General features: G+C 48.7%; 2 protein-coding genes across 10 annotated transcripts in view; both read left to right on the top strand.

Annotated features, from left to right (window-relative positions):
- The window catches only part of LOC126983324 (trafficking kinesin-binding protein milt-like), a 114,447-nt gene that overhangs the window by 78,648 nt on the left and 15,382 nt on the right, over nucleotides 1–20,417 (top strand). For all 6 annotated transcript variants that reach the window (XM_050836021.1, XM_050836020.1, XM_050836022.1 and 3 more), the window contains exon 2: nucleotides 20,158–20,234. In XM_050836021.1, the coding sequence (XP_050691978.1) occupies nucleotides 20,158–20,234 (77 nt within the window). The remainder of the gene's footprint in view (nucleotides 1–20,157; nucleotides 20,235–20,417) is intronic.
- LOC126983326 (myb/SANT-like DNA-binding domain-containing protein 3) lies at nucleotides 6,835–17,155 on the top strand. 4 transcript variants are annotated; one of them, XM_050836028.1, is made up of 2 exons: nucleotides 6,835–7,261; nucleotides 14,720–17,155. In XM_050836028.1, the coding sequence occupies exon 2, from the start codon at nucleotides 14,931–14,933 to the stop codon at nucleotides 16,203–16,205; it is 1,275 nt and encodes a 424-aa protein (XP_050691985.1). In that variant the 5' UTR covers nucleotides 6,835–7,261; nucleotides 14,720–14,930; the 3' UTR covers nucleotides 16,206–17,155. The 4 variants fall into 4 exon arrangements, with proteins under 4 accessions (XP_050691985.1, XP_050691982.1, XP_050691984.1 ...); XM_050836025.1 differs by having other exon boundaries at nucleotides 6,835–7,346; XM_050836027.1 differs by having other exon boundaries at nucleotides 6,835–7,475.

The following is a 20,417-nucleotide window of genomic DNA, read 5'->3' as shown; positions in this document are numbered from 1 at the left end:
AAGTTTATGTACATTGGGTGAGGGTGCCAGCGTGTGTGTTAAGGGTGTGAGGAATGAGTGTGTGGTGCTGGTGAAGCCAAGGAAAGGGGGACTGAGGTAAAAAGGGCCCATGAAAAACGAGATAGCATCGCGCTTGGAGGCTTCGCTAGGTTGGTAGGTAGGTAGGTTGGGATAGGCCCCTTGCTTCCCTTCTCCTCCTCCTCCTCCTCCTCCCCCCCCCTATGAAGCCTTCCTCCTACCTCCTCCTCTCTCGTTCCCTTACCTCCTTCCTTCCCTTCCCTACCTTCCTATCCTCCTCCTCCTCCTCGCCCATACCTCTCCTCCTCTCTCTCTTCCTCCACTCACATCGCCTCCCGCTTTTCCACCATCACCACTAGTGCCCCCTCCTCCACCTCCTCCTCCTCCTCCTCCTCCTCCTCCTCCTCCTCCTCTCTCTCCCTTCCTCCACTCACCGCCTCCCGGTTTTCCACCATCACCACTAGTGCCTCCTCCTCCTCCTCCTCCTCCTCCTCCTCCTCCTCCAGACACTCACAGCCTATGTTGAACCTTTTACTGTGTTCCTTAAGTAGAGAGAGAGAGAGAGAGAGAGAGAGAGAGAGACCTTTGGACATGACATAAGAGTAAGATGCGCCTTTAGGTTTCCTCTCTCTCTCTCTCTCTCTCTCTCTCTCTCTCTCTCTCTCTCTCTCTCTCTCTCTCTCTCTCTCCACCTGGGCTCGATCGTGCGTCCTCCCCCCTCCCTCCTCCTCCTCCTCCTCCTCCTCCTCCCGCCTGTCCTCTCTAACCTCACCATTTCGGCGCTTCTTGCAATCTCTCTCTCTCTCTCTCTCTCTCTCTCTCTCTCTCTCTCTCTCTCTCTCTCTCTCTCTCATACGGAAAAAAAATCCCTATTCGTCATTTTCATCTCAATTCACCTCCTCCACCTCCTCCTCCTCCTCCTCCTCCTCCTCCTCCTCCTCCTCCTCCTCCTCCTTCTTTCAGTCAGATCTGGGTGAAAATATCAAGAAGTTGGACAAAGGAAGGATGATATTTTTCTAACCTCTTCGAGAATTGCCTGTTTTTTCTTTATCAATCATCATCTTCGTTATCACCATCATCATCATCTGCTTTTTGTTTATTGATCCTGTTTCATCGTTATCGTCGTCATCATCTTTTTACCATTTTCCTGCTTCAGTGTTTTTGTTGTTGTTGTTGTTGTTGTTTTCCTTACAGCAAACGTTACCTATTAGTATTTTTTTTTATCGTTAGTATGATCTTATTTTTAGAAGAATTATTATTAGTAATCGCCACCTTTGTCTTTTCTTCTTTCTCATTATTATTATTATTATTATTATTATTATTATTATTATTATTCTCAGTCTCTTAATCTTATTCTTTTTTCTACTTCTTCCGTGTCTTATTTTTGTTACTCCGTCTATTTCCATTATTCCTTACCTCTCTGATTTTCATTCCGTCCCTTCTTAACCTTCCTGTTCTGTTTTCCTTTCCTCTTCCCCCTCATCAGGCAGGTGGGGGAGGGAAGGGAGGGGAGGTGGGGGGGGGGGGTGAAGGGCTCGCCGGCACAACAAACAGGCTTTTCAATCCCTTCCTGAGCAGGTACACGGCGGGCAAAACAGGTGCTGAATAGCTTACCTAGTCCACTTAGCAGGAAGCCTCGTTAGGGGGTCAACAGGCTCTATTTTTGCTCCTATCCATCATCATCATCATCATTATCATCTTTTCTTGTTTGCTTCATGATTCTGATTCTGATCCATTTCTTCGTCTTTTCCTTCTTATGTTTTTTTTTTTTTTTTTTTTTTTCCTCCTGTTCTTCTTTTCCTCTCCTCCTTCTTCCTCCTTCTATCATCTCTCATCTTGATCTTTCTTATTTTCTTCTTCGTCATCTTGTTTCCGCTATTTCTGCTTCCTCCTTCTCCCTCCTTCTCCTAATCATCATCTTTTTTCTCTCTTCCTACTTTTCTTCTTGTTTTTATTCTTCTGCATCCTGTTCCTTGTCCTCTTCTTCCCTTCCCTCCTTTTTATCATCAACGTCCTCCTCTTCCTCCTCCTTCTATTCTGCTTTACTTGGTCATTCTGTTCCTCCTCTCCTCCCTTTTCCTAATTTTCACACTCCTCCTCCTCCTCCTCCTTCTATTCTGCTTTTCATCCTCATCCTGTTCCTCCTCTCTTTATCTTTTCCTCCTTCTCACACTCTTCATCATCCACCTTCCTTCCTTCTCCAGTTCGCATCCGTAACCAGGTCATCCGTCACTGGAATAAGCTTCTTGTTTGTATATAGTAACCAGGTCATCCGTCACTGGAATAAGCTTCTTGTTTGTATATAGTAACCAAGTCATCCGCCACTGGAATAAGCTTCTTGTATGTATATATTAAGTGCATAAACAGTCACCTCTCATATGAAACACGTACTTTGCCCCTTACTTCGTTGCGACTGGAGTACATTGACCGCCTCTGAACCTTCTTATGGCAAAGGGTTGAATTGATATGTCCCTCAGGTCACTCTTGAAGAACATGGTGAATCGATAAGTTATACAAGAGCATTCACCCTCGTCAGATGATAGGCTGTGTGATGCTTGCTCCTCCATATCCCTTCTTCTCCTTCTTCATCTTCTTCGTCATCTTCTTTTTGATATAGTTGTTTTTTGTTGTTATTTTTCTTAATTCTATTTCTTATATTTTTCTTCTTTTTCTTTCTCGGGTATTCTTCCTGCTTCTCCTCTTTCCTTTCTTCTTCTTCTTCTTCTTCTTCTTCTTCTTCTTCTTCTTCTTCTTTCCTCCTCCTACCCCTCCTTCTTTTCCTTCTTCCTCTTTTCTTCTTCTGATCCATCTTTTTTTTTTCGTCTTCGTCTTCCTCCTCCTCCTCCTCCTCCTCCTCCTCCTCCTCCTCTTGTTTGCCTCTCCTCAGTGTGGGAAGTTTGACGTATCAGCCACCAAGTTACAGGCTTCTTGAGGACTTGTGGTTGCTTCCTCTTCTTCCTCTTCCTCCTCTTCTTCGCCTCCTCTTTACTCCTCCTCCTCCTCCTCCTCCTCTCCCAGCGATTCCTAAGCCTCTTGTGGGGAAGTTAGCTTTCAAACTCTCTCTCACTCACTCACTTTCTCTCTCTTTTCGTTTCTCTAATTTAACTTTAATCTGTAATTCTTTGGTTTTCTTTCTTTCTTACTCACTCACTCATTCACTCACTTTATCTTCCTTTCCTTGTCTTTTTTTCATCTTTTTTCTTCTTATTCTTTAATTTTTCTTCCTCATTCATTCACTCATTTTCTTTCCTTGTCTTTCTTTCTTATCTTTTCCTTCTCATTCTTTGTTTTGTTTTTTTGTTTTGTTTTCTCTCTCTCTCTCTCTCTCTCTCTCTCTCTCTCTCTCTCTCTCTCTCTCTCTCTCTCTCTCTCTCTCTCTCTCTCTCTCTCTCTCTCTCTCTCTCTCTCTCTCTTCTTATTTTATTACTTTTTTCTTCGTCTTTTTCGTTTCCTCTTTCGCCTTATTGATTTTTTTTTCATATTTCGTCTTTCAAGTTTGTTTTTTCTGGTCATTCATTGGTGTAAACTCTCTCTCTCTCTCTCTCTCTCTCTCTCTCTCTCTCTCTCTCTCTCTCTCTCTCTCTCTATCTCTTTTTTTTTTTCTTTCTTTTAGTCTCTCTCTCTCTCTCTCTCTCTCTCTCTCTCTCTCTCTCTCTCTCTCTCTCTCTCTCTCTCTCTCTCTCTCTCTCTCTCTCATTTTCTTTATCACATTGACGTTTACTTAGTGTTGACTTATGAGTTCCCTGCATATCTCCTCCTCCTCCTCCTCCTCCTCCTCCTCCTCCTCTTCTTCTTCCTCCTCCTCCTCGTCCTCCTCCTCCTCCTCCTCCTCCTGAAGGGTCAAATTATCGCCTCAACTGTTTGTGTTTTGTTGTAATGTTGTCTCAGGGAACTAAGGAGGAGGAGGAGGAGGAGGAGGAGGAGGAGGAGGAGGAGGAGGAGGGTGCTTCAGGAATGTGGTTGGAGGCGGAAAAAAGTCGTGTTGGTGGTGGTGTGTTACATAAGATTCCTGTTTCTTGCTTACTTTACTTACTTTCTTGTTTATTTTCTTGAATTATTTGTTTTATTTTTCTTTATTTTTTTCCTTCTGGTGTTTTTTTTCTTGATTGATTTGTTTTATTTTACTTTAATCTCCTTTTTTCCTTCATGTGTTGTTTTTTTCGTTTTTCTTTAATTTCTTGCTTATTTTCTTGATTTATTTGTATTTTTCTTTAATTTCCTCTTTTTCCTTCTGGTTTGATTTTCGTGGTTGTTGTTTTTTTCTTTCCTTCTTTCCTCTTGTTGACTTGTATGATACGTGTGTGTGTGTGTGTGTGTGTGTGTGTGTGTGTGTGTGTGTCCTTTCTATCTTCTATCTCTCTATTTTCATTTTCTTCATCTTGTTCTATTTTCTTATCGTACCATCTTCCATCCTTTTCTTTTCTTTTCTTATTCATTTTTTTCTCCATCTTCATCTTCCTAGTCTTTCTTCTTTGCTTCTTCTTCTTCTCTTTCTATCTTTTTCTTCATCTTGTTCCTCTATTTTCTTATCGTATTATCTTCTTTTTCTTTTCTTATTCATATTTTTTTCTTCATTTTCATCTTCCTCTTCCTAGACTTTCTTTTTTCTTCTTCTTATTTTCTTCTATTTTATCATCGTATCTTTTTTTCTTCTTCCATATCATCATTTTTCTTCTTTTTTCTTCTTCTTCATCATCATCTTTTTCCTAGCTACCCCTTCTTTCTTCCTTTCTTCTTATTATTATTTCTCTCGTTTATCATCACATTATCTTGCTTATCTTCCATGTTCTCGTTCTTCCTCCTCTTCTTCTTCCTCTTCTTCCTCCTCCTCCTCCTCCTCCTCTTCACCTGTTTCTCACCTGCTGTTTCACCTGAATGTTGTGAAACTGGTCTAGCCTTCTGATTTCTTGCCCTGCCCCACCCCTTCCATCCCCCTCCCTCTCACCCTCACCCCTGCACCCTCCTCCTACCCTTCCAACACCCCTTACATCTTCACCATTAGCCCTGCCCTTCATATCACCCCTTCCTCTCACTCCTACACCCATGTCTTATCCTCCCTTACGACCTCCCCCCTTCCTTCCTTCCCTTCACCCCTGCATCCTTATCTTTCCCTCCCTTCCACCCCCTTCCTCCCCTTCATCCCTATAGCTTCCCATCACTCCTGTTTCCTAGTCCCTTCCTCCCCTTCATCCCTATAGCTTCCCATCACTTCTATTTCCCTCTCCCTTCCTCCCCTTCATCTAGCTTCCCTTCATCCATACCCCCCTCTCCCTTCACCCATATTAGTTTCCCCCTTCTTCCCTTCATTCCTGTAGATTCCCTTCACCCTTCTTCCCCTCTCCCTTCCTCCCTTAATCCCATCAGCGTCCCTTCCTCCCCCTGCTTGTAATCCCCTGTAATCACCCCTTCCGTAAACCTCCCCTTCAGTAGGATTTCACCCCCTTCTTTTTCTTTCCTCTGTCCCTTCCTTTCCCTTCTCTTCCTGTACCCTGTAACTCCCTGTCTTTCTCTCCCCTGTATCTCTATCTGTATACTTATTTCATCATCATCATCATCACCATCACCATTAGCAACAGCAAGTCTTCTCCCGTGTTAATGGTATGGTCTCCCCCCCACCCCCTCCCCCCTTCTTCATCTTCTATTCCCCCCCCTCCTTCCTCTTCCTTCCCTCTTCTCCCCCCTCCTTCCTCTTCCTCCCCTCTTCTCCCAGGCTCAGAATGGGGCGGTGTCTGCTTATAGTTAAGTTAAAACACCTTCCATGGTAATGATGGTGATGGTGGTCGTGGTGGTGGTGATGGGGTGTGGTGATGTCCTTGCTCCACCTGGCCTTGTCTCGTCTCCACCACCATTACCACCACCATTACCACCACCACCATTACCACGCTACCACCACCATCACCATCACCACGCCACCACCACCACCATCACCACACTACCACCATCACCGCCACCACCATCATCACTATTATAACCTAGCGATACCACATCATCACCACTACAATCATCACCATCAATAACACTGTACGTCACCATCATTACTCGCCACTACACTCACCATCACTAACTTACCTCACCTTACCTCACCTCACCTGGCCGATTACGCAACTCATTAAGGTATGCTCTGCGAAAACTCATTGTAACGTGGAGGAAGAGGAGGAGGAGGAGGAGGAGGTGATGGTGTTTATGAGAGAGGGTGTTTCTGAGGTGTTAAAGAGAAGTTTCGGTGTGTGTGTGTGTGTGTGTGTGTGTGTGTGTGTGTGTGTGTGTCCCTTCCCTCCCTTGCCCTCCCCAGACACACACACAGACACACAACGGGTTTGCCCAAGGATTCCTCAGGCTGGTTTTGTTGTTCATCAGCTTTCCGGCAAAAGAGCGAAGAGGAGGAGGAGGAGGAGGAGGGGAAGATGTGTCATGTTTGTGTGATTAATGACCCTTCTTCTGCCACTGCGTCAGGGAGGACATCAGACATACGGAAGGATTGACAAGTGCTTAGATCCCCCTCCTCCTCCTCCTCCTCCTCCTCCTCCTCCTCCTCCTCCACTTCGCTCTTTTGCCGGAAAGCTGATGAACAACAAAACCAGCTTGTGTTCCTTTGTGTTCCTTCTCCTTCAGAATTGACAAGTGCTTAGACCCCCCTCCTCCTCCTCCTCCTCCTCCTCCTCGTATTGGCTATCCTCATCATCACGGCAAGTTGCAACGACCAACCAACCATTTTCTCTCTACATATAGGTACCCTCCTCCTCCTCCTCCTCCTCCTCCTCTTCTTCTTCTTCTCCCCGCGCCAGTCCTCACAAGTCCTTCTCCGTCTTCCATACCTCCAGCTCCCTCCTCCTCCTCCTCCTCCTCCTCCTCCTCTTCTTCCATCTCGCCATATCAAACCATTCTCTCCATCCTTCCTCTCACACAACTCTCTACGCTCTCTCTCCCTCTCGCTCGCTCTCTCTCTCCCTCGCTCTCGGCTTCTTATCCTCCCCCAGGCCCACCCACCCCCCCACCCCCACCCCTCGCACCCTCCCACACTCCCCGCGCACTCGCAAACCCCTCAGCCGGCACTGACGAAGCATCGGCCCAGAGACACACACACTCACTCCGTCTCCTCCGACCCTCCCTCTGCGCTGGGCTGTTCCTCGCTTTTCCTTCCCTCCTCCCCCTCCCCAGCGTGCCTCCGTCAGCCGTGGGGTGTGTGTGGGGAGTGCGCAGAGCCGGGCGAGGGGGGAGATAAGCGTGAGGGAGGTGTGAGTGTGTGAGTGCAGCCCTGAAGTCAAGAGAGGAGAGGAGAGTCGCGCGCTTCTTGAAGGAGTGGTCGATCGGTTCCCCGCGAGTCATCGGTACATACAAACAAGACGACGCTCTCCTCCTCCTCCTCCTTACGTTGACTCTTCCTCCTCATCCTCCATAGCCTCCTCTTCCTCCTCCTCCTCCTTCACCTGCCCTGTTTCTAGTGTGTTTCGTCACGTGTAAGGAGTGTAAACATTGGCGTGTGTTGCCTCAGACAGGTGTGACAGTGTGTTTTGGTGCACTGGTCCCCTACACCATCTGCGGTTCATATGTGCTGCGTGTGTTGCGTAGAGTGAACACTGTATTGACGTGTGTTGCGGCGCTGAGGTGTGACGCTGTGTTGTAGTGGTGTTTTGTGTTGCATTGCGCCGCTCCCGAACACCACCTGCAACTCACCTGTGTTGTGTGTGTTGGTTGGACTCTGTAAGCACTGTATTGAGGTGTGTTGCGGCGCTGAGGAGGTGTTTTGTGTTGCATTGCGCCGCTTCCCAACACCACCTGCAACTCACCTGTGTTATGTGTGTTGGTTGGACTCTGTAAACACTATATTGAGGTGTGTTGCGACGGACAGGTGTGGCATTGTGTTCCTTGTGTTGTGTTGCACCGTCCCCCCTGCGCCACCTGCTCCCCGGCGGCGGCTCGCGTGTGTTGTGTGTTGTGTCACGTGAGGTGTGTAAACAGTGTCCTGAGGTGTGTTGCGGTGGCGGGCAGGTGTGTGGTGTGACGTTTGGCAGGTGTGGTGTTGTGTTGCGCCGCCCGACACCACCGATCGCCTCTCTCGTCTCGTGGTGGTGATTGTGATGCTGGTGGTGGTGGTGGTGATGATGCTGGTGGTGGTGATGCTGGTGGTGTAACACGTGCTGCCTCGTGCTCTCCACCGCACGTGCGCAAGCCCCCCCCCTCCCCACCTGCGTCATGAGCCTGTGCGCGCCGCCATGTGACTGCGAAGACGTGTGGCTGTGCGTGTGTGCGTGTGTGTGTACGTGGCTCGTAAACGTTCATGTGCGTGTGGCGGCTGGGTGGTGGTGGTGATGGTGGTGCAGACGCCGCCGCCTCCGCCGCCCTGCCGTGGGTGGTGCTGGTGGTGGCGGTGGTGGAGACGCCGCACGTGGGCTCTGGGCAAGGTTACGCCTCGTGTGTTACAAACTTGGACGCAAGAACTGGAGGAGGCAAAGTTGCAGATGGAGAAAACGATTATGTAAGAGGGAGGGAGGGAGGGACAGGGATGGAGGAAGGGGAGTGGGGGAGGGTCAGGGCGGACGACCGCTTCCCGGCCTTGGCAACATTGAAGTTTGGCGGCGGCGGCGGCGGCGGTGGAGATGGTGATTCAGGCAAGGGTGAGCGAGGGCAGGAAGACGAGGCTGGGAGAGTGAGACGAAGGGACGGGAAGGAACAGGACGAGAAGGGACGGGAAGAACGGAACGGGAAAGAAGGGGACAGGACGAGAATGGACGGAAACGGACGGGATAAGAAGGAACGGGACGGGAAAGTAGGGGACGTAAACGGACGGGAAGGGAAGGGCGCAGGCTGGCAGGCAGGCTTACCGGGACTGAATAATTCAAGGGAGAAGCGGCCATTGGAGAGAGAGAGAGAGAGAGAGAGAGAGAGAGAGAGAGAGAGGCAGGCCAACGAAACACTCCCAAAGACCCGCTATAGCATTGAGTGGCGCCACGTACAGTTGCCAAGGAGGCTTATCCTTCCTCCTGTCTTCCTCCCTCCCTCCCCCCTCCCTGCCTCACTCACAGCCTGCCTCCTCCTCCTCATCTTCTTCTTCTTCTTCCTCCAATATCAACAGTACTATTACTACAGCCAACAACCACGTCTTCCTCCTCCTCCTCCTCCTCCTCGTAGTTTCCCTTCCTTCAAATTCACAACCTACCTCCTCCTCCTCCTCCTCCTCCTCTTCTTCTTCTTCCTCCAACATCAACACTACTATTACCACAGCCAACAACCAAGTTTTCTTCTTCCTCCTCCTCCTCCTCCTCCTCCTCCTCCTCCTCCTCGTAGTTTCCCTTCCTTCAAAATCACAGCCTACCTCCTCCTCCTCCTCTTCTTCCTCCAGTATCAATAGTACTATGAACACAGCCAACAACCAAGTTTTCTTCTTCCTCCTCCTCCTCTTCCTCCTCCTCCTCCTTGTTTCCCTTCCTTCAAACTCACAACCTACCTCCTTCTCCTCCTCCTTACCTCCCTAACCTCTCTATCTCTTGCTCCTTCTTCCCTTTCTCTACCTCCCTTAACCTGTCTTCCTCCTCTTCCACCTCTTCATCCTCATCCATCCTTACCTCCCTCAATTCTTTATCTCTTGTTCCTCTTTTTGTCCCTCCCTTTCACTGCCTCACTCAACCTGTCCATTCTTCCTCGTCCTCCTCCTCCTCCTCCTCTTCCTCCTGTTACTATGTAGGGTGAGGCTGGCCAGGGTGAGGGTGGCTAGGCATGTCCAGGGAGCTCCAGTCTTGTTTTTGTGCGTGTGGGAGCGAGAGAGGGTTGGTTAGGTGGCCCATAGAGAGAGAGAGAGAGAGAGAGAGAGAGAGACCTGGGACTTGATATATGTGTAAAAAAATTGGGATTTCTCTTAAGTGGCAGCCCGGCATCGTACGTGTGTGTGTGTGTGTGTGTGAGCGAGTGAGTGTGTGTGTGTGTGTGTGTGTGTGTGTGTGTGTGTGTGTGAAGGGTCTTTCAAGTGCGTATGAGTGCACACGGAGTTGCCTACACGAGAATGCTAAGAGAGATGATGCCCTTACCTCCTCCTCCTCCTCCTCCTCCTCCTCCTCCTCCTCCTCCTCCTTTTCCCATCCCTCCTCCTCCTCCTCCTCTAACATCAACAGTACTATCACCACAACCAACATCATCACCTCCTCCTCCTCCTCCTCCTCCGAGTCGTGTAAAGAGGAGGAGGAGGAGGAGGAGGTGGAAATGGCCGGTGACGGAGGTAAAGGAGTCGAAGGGAAAGGAGGAAGAGGAGGAGGAGATAAAAAGAGGAAGACAGGGAAACGAAGATGAAAGAACCGGAGGAGATGATGAAGACGGAGGCCACAGGAGGAGGAGGAGGAGGAGGAGGAGGAGGAGGAGGAGACTCAAGGATCCTGGGAGTAGACGGAGAGAGGAGAGACGAGAAGCGGCCTCCCTTCCCTTCCCTTCCCTGGTCGATATATTGAATCCTCCTCCTCCTCCTCCTCCTCTTCCTCAGGCCTCCCTCTGTTTCCTGCCTGCCACCTCCGGCCTCCTCCTTCACCTCCTCTTCTTCTTCTTCCTTCATCTCTATCCCTCCTCCTCCTCCTTCGTTTCCTTCTTCGTCTCTCATCTCTCTCTCTCTCTCTCTCTCTCTCTCTCTCTCTCTCTCTCTCTCTCTCTCTCTCTCTCTCTCTCTCTCTCTCTCTCTCTCTCTCTCTCTCTCTCTTATAACCCCGCCTTTTCATGTGTGTGTGTGTGTGTGTGTGTGTGTGTGTGTGTGTTCTGTCATTGTCTTCCTCGTGTCCTGTTTGAATTGTTTTGTTTTCTTTATTTTTTTCTTCCTCTTCTTCTTCTTCTTGTGGTTGTGTTTACCTTTTTATTTCCTCTTGTTTGTCTCTTTGTTTTTCTTTCTCTTGTTTTCTTGGAGTTGATTTTCTTTTTTTTCTTTTTTTTTTGTATTAACTTTTGTATTTACTTGTTTGTTTTGTTTGTCTTTTCAGTTTTTTTTCCTTTATTTTCCTTTTTATTTTGATCGTAGTTTATTCTTCCTCTTCTTCTTCTTGTGGTTGTTCTTTTTATCTTTCTTTTTTCCTTCATTTATATTATCTCATTCACTTTAGTTAATTATTTTTTTCCTCTTCATTTTTTATTCTTTTCTCATACACGATTTCCAGTCTTCATTTTCCTCAATTTTCCTCTATTTGCATAATCTTTCGCTATAAATTTTCATTCTTTTTCCCTTCATTTTCCTCAATTTTCCTCCATTTGCATAATCTTTCGCTATACATTTTCATCCTTTTTCCCTTCATTTTCCTCTATTTTCCTCCATTTGCATAATCTTTCGCTACACATTTTCATTCTTTTTCCCTTCATTTTCCTCTATTTTCCTCCATTTGCATAATCTTTCGCTACACATTTTCATTCTTTTTCCCTTCATTTTCCTCTATTTTCCTCCATTTGCATAATCTTTCGCTACACATTTTCATTCTTTTTCCCTTCATTTTCCTCTATTTTCCTCCATTTGCATAATCTTTCGCTATACATTTTCATTCTTTTTCCCTTCATTTTCCTCTATTTTCCTCCATTTGCATAATCTTTCGCTACACATTTTCATTCTTTTTCCCTTCATTTTCCTCAATTTTCCTCCATTTGCATAATCTTTCGCTACACATTTTCATTCTTTTTCCCTTCATTTTCCTCTATTTTCCTCCATTTGCATAATCTTTCGCTACACATTTTCATTCTTTTTCCTCTACTTTCCTCCATTTGCATAATCTTTCGCTATACATTTTCATTCTTTTTCTCTTCATTTTCCTCTATTTTCCTCCATTTGCATAATACAATTTCTCCGTTTTCCATTACGCATATATTTTTTTCCTTCCCATCCACTCCCAGGTATTGTTTCTCTCCACCTTAATTAGCATTCACCTGCCTCCTGATCACCTGTGCAGCTTCCCCCCCTCCCCCCTCACCCCCTTACCTCCCTCCCTCCTCCCCTCCCTTTCCTCCTCTCCCCTCTCCTCCCCCTTCCCTTTTGTCTTCCTATACTCTTCCTTCTTCCCCCTTTCCTCATTCTCTCTCTCTCTCTCTCTCTCTCTCTCTCTCTCTCTCTCTCTCTCTCTCTCTCTCTCTCTCTCTCAAAACACGCATCATTAACACGAAATCCATCCGAGAGAGAGAGAGAGAGAGAGAGAGAGAGCCCACCTGGTTCTGTCTTCAATTGTCTTCCATCTTGCCTACCTGTGTACCTGGAGCCTGGAATCACCTTACCTGTGTTTACCTGGAGTGAAAGGGAAGCTTGATCTGCATACACAGGTGTAGGGGAGCCGTGCGCAGGTGTTTGACAGGTGTGCAGATAATGAGAGGGTGATCAGGGGTAGGGAGGGAGAGGTGAGGAGAGGTGATAGGTGTGTGTGAGGGAGGGAGGGGAGATGTGTAAGAGGGTAATGTGAGATGAGGAGGTGATGTAAGGGTGAGTGGAGGGAGAGTAAAGAAGGGAGGAGGAGGAACAAGGGAGAGGAGTAGATGAGAGTAGGGAGGAGCCGTTTTTTTTTTTTTTTTTTTTTTTTTTTTTACAGCAAAGACATTTCAAGGGCAAAAAAAAAAGGGGGGGGGAAAAATAATGAAAAAATGCCCGCTACTCACTGCTCCTGAAAAGTGTCCAGAGGGAAAGTTAGGGGAGGGAGAGAGAAAAGAAGGGAGGGAGGAACAGGTGAGATTAGTAGATAGGACGAGTATGAGAGGTAAGGGAGGGAGGGAAGGAGGAAGATATGAGGGAAATGAGAGCAGAGGGAGAGAACAGATAAGGTGAGTGAGGGAGGGAGAGAGGAACAGATGGGAGGGAGAGAGGAAAGAAGGGAGGAAAGTATGAGAAGTGAGGGAGGGAGAGAACAGATAAGGTGAGGGAGGGAGGGAAAGAGGAACAGATGGGAGGGAAAGTGAGGGGAGGGAGAGAGGAAAGAATGAGAGATGAGGGAAGGAGGAAGAGAAAAGATGAGATGAGGGAGGGAGGGATGGAGGAACAGATGGGAGGGAAAGTAAGGGGAGGGAGAGAGGAAAGAAGGGAGGGAGGGAGGAAAAGAGGAACATATGAGGGAGAGAAAATGAGAGAAGTATAAGACTAGAGAATGACTTTCGTCTATCTCCCTTTCTTTTTCTCTACTTCCCTTTCTTTATCCTCATTCTTCCTCTCCCTCCCTCCCTCCATTTTCTCATTTCCTTTCCTCCTTTCTCCCTTCTTCATTTCTCTTCTCACCCTCCCTCCCTTATCTCCTGTCTCATTTTCTCTCCCTCCTCCATTCCTTCCTCTCTCTCCCTTCTTCATTTCTCTTCTCGCCCTCCCTCCCTCCCTTATCTCCTGTCTCATTTTCTCTCCCTCCTCCATTCCTTCCTCTCCCCCTCCTCCTTTCCTCCCTCCCTCCATTACCTCACCCTCCTCTCTGTTTATCTCTCTTCTCCCTCATATTCATAAAGGGAGAGGGAGGAAGGGGATAGGTATAAGGGAGGGTAGGAAGAGGTGATCAGTGTATTTATATATATTTTTTAAGTTGGCTTTGATAGTTTGAAAATGAGAGTGATCAATAGACAAGGAGGGGAGAGAGGGGAGGGCGGGGGGTGTCCACGGAGGGGAGTAGACCCAGGGGAGGAGGAGAAGGAGGAGGAGGGGGGGGGTTATCTTATGCTTGACGTTGAGGGGGGAGGGAGGGGGGGGGAGATAAGTGTATATTGGCAAGATGAGGGAAGGAGAGAGGGGAAGGGAAGGGGAAGAGAAAACTAATGTGTGTGTTTGTTTGTGTGTTGAGGATTTGTATGGTACCGGTGTGTGTGTGGGGGGGGGGGGTGGGTGTTTATAATAAGGGGGTGGGAGGGGAGGGTGGGGGGGGGGGGGGGACAATGAGAATAGGATATAAGAGAGAAGAGAGAGAGAGAAAGATGTGTTGTGTGTGTGTGTGTGTGTGTGTGTGTGTGTGTGTGTGTGTGTACAGGTGTGCGTCATAATATTATATAAACGGGAGTAATCATCATCCATGTATATATTTTTTTTTCTTTTCTTTTTTCGTTGTGTGAAGAGTATTTTGTGTTCTCGCTTTTTTTTTATTTCGTTTATATTTGTTGTCGTTTTTAAGATGGTTGTTACTTATGTTTTTGTTTTCTTTCTTTTTCCTGATTTTTGTTTGTTTTTAAGTGATTCGTTATATATAAAGATTGCGTAGTTACCTTTTGTCACGTTTATGTCTTCTGTAATGACGTGATGTTTCTTTCATAACTCTTTTCGTTCAGTTCGTCTTGTGTTGATTCGTGTTACTGATTCGTTCCTCGTGAAGTGACTCATGCATGCTTAGTTTTGGTTTGATGAAGCGTTATCTCGGTAACTTTACTTATGGCTTATTTGTTCTGCGGGAGTGGTCGTCGCTGGTCGTGTCTCCTCGTTAGCTCGTCTTCGCGTGGCGGCGGTGGTGGTGGCGTGTCGGGGAGCGGCGGGGCGGGCGATGTTTGCAGTGGTGAGTCTCGCACGCCTAAAATATCTCGCCTGGCCGCTAATTCTCCGCCGTGACCCTCATCGCGTGACCCGAGACGCCGGCGGCCGCACTAAACCGACGGCCGCTGTTATTACGGAGGGGAGCAAGCACGTGAGTGGCGGGTCGTTAGCGGCGCGCGGCCACGGGCGCGGGGCGGCGGCAGTGAGCCAGCCGACGCCAGGCCGCCGCCGCCGCCCCTCCGTAACGTGGTGCTTTCACTTCCCTTTCAGAGCAGAGTAAAAGAAAGACTCAGACTTATGTCAGTGTTACGCGGCGAGTGAGTGAGGACAGAGTGAGGCCGCAGCAGCATGGTGGTTCAGGCCGCCGGGCGCCCCTCCCTCGCCCCCTGACTCGCCTGACACACGGGAGCCGCGCCCTCAGCAATGATGTCTTGAGGCGCGGCGACAGGCAGGCGTGTGCACCGGCAGGTCGTGATCGAGGATGCTGGAGGGCGTCGGCATGCCTCTGGTGTACAGTGCAGGCGGGGCCGGCGGGCGGGAGCAGCGGCGGCCCATGTGGACGCAGCACGAGAAGGCGGTGCTGCGGCTGTTGATGCGTCAGTACGCTGGCGTGACGGAGTTCGACCCTCCCGACGTGCACAAACACCCCATAAGGAACGAGATGTGGCGCCTCCTGACGGCGCGCTACAATGCCCACCCGCACGTCAGGTCCCGCGACACCAAGCAGCTGCGCAAGGCGTGGGAGAATCTCAAGTACCGCGCCCGCAAGCTGGGCTCGGAGGGGCAGCGCGGCGGCCGCCAGCAAAACAGCGCCGCGGAGTCCAGCTGGCCCCTGGACGGCGTGACGCTGCCCGGCGCGGCGCCGGCCACGCCCGCGTCGCCGCCGCGGGAGAGCGGCGAGGTGGGCGACTGGAAGGACGCCGATGAAGACTCGCAGCGGATCCTGGAGGAGGACGAGGAGGTGGAGAAGGTCGTGAAGGAAGAGGTGGAGGAGGAGTCGCCGGCGTTTCACGAGAACTTGAGCCGCACGCCGCCGGCCAGCGAGCGAGGCCCCACCGTGCTCAGCCTCCACCCGCTGGTGTCCTCCCTGCTGGGTGGCGGCTTGGGCTCGCTAGCCACCACGCTGCCCTTCCTCACTTCCCCCACCTCCCCTTTGGCCACGGGGCTGCTCCTCCCCCAGGTGGTGTCATCCCTCTCCGGGGGGGACTCGGAACACACCAACGCCCTCCTGAGGTCTTCCATTGACGCCGCCTCAGCCGCAGCCGCAGCAGTCGCCGCCGCCGCCGCCGCCACGCCCCCACCAGCTACCTCCGCGGCGCCCACCTCCACGACCACTACCTCAGACACAAGCACTTCTACCTCAGGCGCGTCCGTCGTCCTCAACGGTGTTTCTCAGGTATTCTCCAACACCCCGACGGACGCCGCCTCGCCCTCCTCCCCCTCCGCCGAGAAGCCTCCCTCCGACCCCCTCGCCGACCCCCTCGCCGAGCCGACCGGCGCCTCGGACCGCCTGCAGCAGCGCGTGGCGGGCGTGGAGGCGTCCATCCGCAACACGGAGGAGCAGCACCAGGCACAGATGCAGCTGCTGCGGCTGCAGATGGCGCAGGCGGTGACGGAGCACGACGCCAAGATGCGGGTGTTGGCCACGCAGCTGGAGTACTGGCAGCGGCGCCTCCGCGTGCAGCAGCGGGTGTCCGACGCGCTGTCCGTCATCACGCAGCAGGAGCCCGAGCTGGACGACGACCCGCTGCCCTGACCCCACGTCCCCCTCGGCTGGCTGCTGACCCTCCCCAGAGTGGCCAAGGGCTGAGCGGCGGCCGAGCCCCAAGTGCTGAGTGCTGGCGGCCAGGTGTGAGGGCCGAGCACTGTCCAGGTGTAGTGTTGGTATCTAGGTCTTGTCGCGTCGCGTCGGGTAGCACTGCACGCGCTTGTGTGGTTAATCATTCCAGGTGTTTTGAGTGTCAGAGTGTCGCGGCGCGGCGGCCTGAGGCTGCCCCGCCGCGGCCCGTAGGCTGTTTGACGTAAGGATCAAGTATTACTACATTGCTGTTCGTGACCTCAGGCGTAGCGTGTGTGTGTGTGTGTGTGTGTGCAAATGTATATGTTTGTGTGCGTGCGTGCGTGCGTGCGTACATGAAGGTGTGCATGGCAGGGAGCTGGGGAGTGTATGTCTCGTGGACACACTTTGGTTCTGTTAGCGCAACGCTTGGTTAGTGAGGCGGCCCGCTGCCCCGCCATCCCTCGTCCCTGCAGCGGCTTCCATTCCTGCACAGTGTACAGTGTACGTAGGGCAACACAGTACTACCACTACGGGTCCCGGGCCGCGGCGGCCCGGCGCTTCCTGAGCATCAAATCGTAAGCTAAGCCGAGGGGCGCGGAGGAGGCGTCCTGGTCACAGGAAGCCTCTCACCCGGCACGACCAGGATTTTGTTTTGCTACAGTCACTTCAGGTGGGCTGCTCCGAGACCTCAGCTTTAACCCGCCGCCGCCGCCGCTGCCGCCGCCGCAGGACTCCCTCCCGGGCCGCGGGGCGCCGCCCCCGTCCCGGAGCAGGGAGTCCGTGCCGGGCTGGACGAAGCCTGGCGGCGGGGGGCGAGCAGCCTCAACACTGTACAGAGCAGTATACCTGACCATTGTATTTACACAGATATTATATTTTTAGTAAGATAATGTGCTATACCGCTAATAAATATTATAAAATATGAATTCTTTTCTCCTTGCAACCCGAAAATGTCTGTGGTTCACGCCACACAGCCAGCGTGGGCTGGCGGGAGGGTTGTTAGGCTGTTTCGTAACACCTTCACTGCGCCGGGCACTGGCAACACTGGGCGGCGGAGGAAACACGAGCAGGGCAAAAAAGTAAACAAGCTTGGAACCAGTTCTTTAAGGAGAGTCTGAGCCACACCGCCGTTAGGAGGGCCGGCGGTGTGGTGGTGGTGGTGGTGGTGCCCGGGGCGGAGTGTCCTGTTGTCGCTAAGTTCACCTGTCAGCCCCCCTCACCTGTGTGCCGGCTGGACCAGGGAAGAAGCGAGTGATTACCTGCTCTAGCCTTACCTGGGAGAGAGAGAGAGAGAGAGAGAGAGAGAGACCACCACCACAGAGATAAAACATTAGAGGCGTATTCATTCATCACTTCGTCGTTGTCATCCCTCTCCAAAAGAACGCCGTATAACTGATTAAAACCTTATTGATCACGCGAAGGGAAGGCAAGACAAAGACAGGTGAGTCGAGGTGCTAATGAGGCGGCGCTGTGATGTGCAGGTGATCAGTGAGATAAGCAACTGGAGGATGTTCCCTGTCACTTTTGTGTTTTATTATTTTCTTCTTCAATCTCTTACTCTGTTTTTCCTCCTCTTATTATCATTACTATCATATCATTGCTCCTAAATAAAGAAAAGGTACGTATATAAGGAAGAAAAGCGACTGTAGAGTGGTACCTGTTCTTTTTGTTTTTTATTATTTTCTTCTTCAAGCTCTTATACTGATGGTTCACGATCCTACTTTTGTTATCTCCATTCCTTTGCTCTCACCGGTAAAAGGTACGTATAAAATTAAGCTTAAGTATATTGATTATTTTATGATTATAGCATTGCATACGATATACAATGAATGAAATATGTCTAGTGATAATATGTTTAGATAAAGATTTGGGTGGTTAGTTAAGATATATACATACAATATCCTTCGTAAATATAGCTTATCAAAAAAACTTCAATAGTCACCCTAAAGAAAGAAGGGAGTTTTAGTATTGGAAGAGTTACCCCACACAAATTATACTGATGGTTCACGATCCTGCTTTTGTTATCTCCATTCCTTTGCTCTCACCAGTAAAAGGTACGTATAAAATTAAGCTTAAGTATATTGATTATTTTATGATTATAGCATTGCATACGATATACAATGAATGAAATATGTCTAGTGATAATATGTTTAGATAAAGAGATATTTTTCAAGGTGATTTGGGTGGTTAGTTAAGATATATACATACAATATCCTTCGTAAATATAGTCTATCAAAAGAACTTCAATAGTCACCCTAAAGAAAGAAGGAAGTTTTTATATTGGAAGAGTTACCCCACACAAATTATATCACTAATAGTTCACAAGTTAACAATAGTGATTTATGCAATAACGCACACGTAATATCACTAACACATGACAACCGGAGATCAAAATGAGTTAATAGATTTAGCAGTACAAGGTAATTAGTGGGTTTAAGGTACTTACATAAGGTTCAAGGTAGATACATGAACGTTAAGTAATTACATAGGGATTAAGAAGGGGCATTATGGGATATATTTAGTAGGTAACCAGTGGATTTAAGATCGTTACATAAGATTATCACTCATATCTTCCTTTTTTTCTTGCATTCCTCCACAAATCGAGAGACTACAACTACAATTCACAACAACAGTAATGGCTTCAAGTAATTTTAAGAGTTACATAAGATTATCACTCTCATCTTCCTTTTTTCTTGCATTCCTCCACAAATCGAGAGACTACAACTACAATTCACAACAACAGTAACGGTTTCAAGTAATTTTAAGAGTTACATAAGATTATCACACTCTCATCTTCCTTTTTTCTTGCATTCCTCCACAAGTCGAGACACAATAACTAGAATTCACAACAACAGTAACGGTTTCAAGTAATTTTAAGAGTTACATAAGATTATCACACTCTCATCTTCCCTTTTTCTTGCATTCCTCCACAAATCGAGAGACTACAACTACAATTCACAACAACAGTAACGGTTTCAAGTAATTTTAAGAGTTACATAAGATTATCACACTCTCATCTTCCCTTTTTCTTGCATTCCTCCACAAATCGAGACACAATAACTAGAATTCACAACAACAGCGACGCCTTCAAGTAATTTTAAGATAGTTACGTAAGATTATCACACTCTCATCTTCCTTTTTTCTTGCATTCCTCCACAAATCGAGACACAATAACTAAAATTCACAACAACAGTAAGTCATCTTTTCATATCTTGTTGCCTCTGAGCTGCCAGACTCACCTAAAGGAGAAGAGTATCAGGGCTCCTCTCCTCCCGAAATTGACCCCTCTTTCGGCCACCTCCTTGGATTCTTTTTAGGAGCAGCGAGTAGCGGGCTTTTTTTTATTGTTGTTTCCTTTTTTTGTGCCCTTGAGCTGTCTCCTTTGTTGTAAAAAAAAAGGAAGTCATGAGCGCAGTGTTACCAATAGGTCTGAAGGCTGTTTTTTTAAACGTCTCGCCCTCTCAGTTCACCTTTTTGAAGAGCCTCTCGTGGACGTTGCCGGGTTTTCATGGGCTGTTTTGTGATGAGATAAGGATGGAAATGCCGCAAAGGAAGGAGGGCAGGAGGGAGGAAACAAAAAAAAAAAGGTGTTTTGTGATAAGATAAGGATGGAAATGCCGCAAAGGAAGGAGGGCAGGAGGGAGGAAACAAAAAAAGAAGGAGAGATGAGGTTGAGAGAGGAGAATGGGAGTAAAAACAACCTAAGAATGAAAACTAACACAATACCAAAGTCTGTTCTATTACACTGGGCAAATTTTCCGTACCCGACTTCTACACCTTGAACTTGAAAATCACCCTCGAAAACCCTGTTAATCATCTCTGTGGCCTTGGAAAATAGACGTACTGGGATCCCGAAACGATTAAAATTATGGACCTTATGAGTGCCAAGCTAACGGTGGACTAACACGTGTTTCTCCTTCCCTTGCAGTGTTATGCGGCAACCGTGTGAGCCAGATGACCAAGACTTACAATGACATCGACGCCGTGACCAGACTCCTGCAGGAGGTGAGTGTGCTACCCGCAATACCTGGAGAAGATTAGCTTACCTGAGGAGAGTGTGTTACCTGGCAATACCTGGGGAAGATTAGCTTACCTGAGGAGAGTGTGTTACCTGGCAATACCTGGGGAAGATTAGCTTACCTGAGGATAGTGTGTTACCTGGCAATACCTGGGGAAGATTAGCTTACC

This window comes from Eriocheir sinensis, chromosome 53 (assembly GCF_024679095.1).
Source record: "Eriocheir sinensis breed Jianghai 21 chromosome 53, ASM2467909v1, whole genome shotgun sequence".
Lineage (NCBI taxonomy): Eukaryota > Metazoa > Arthropoda > Malacostraca > Decapoda > Varunidae > Eriocheir > Eriocheir sinensis.
The sequence above is the reverse complement of the archived record's forward strand: the minus strand, read 5'-3'. Positions and strand labels throughout refer to the sequence as shown.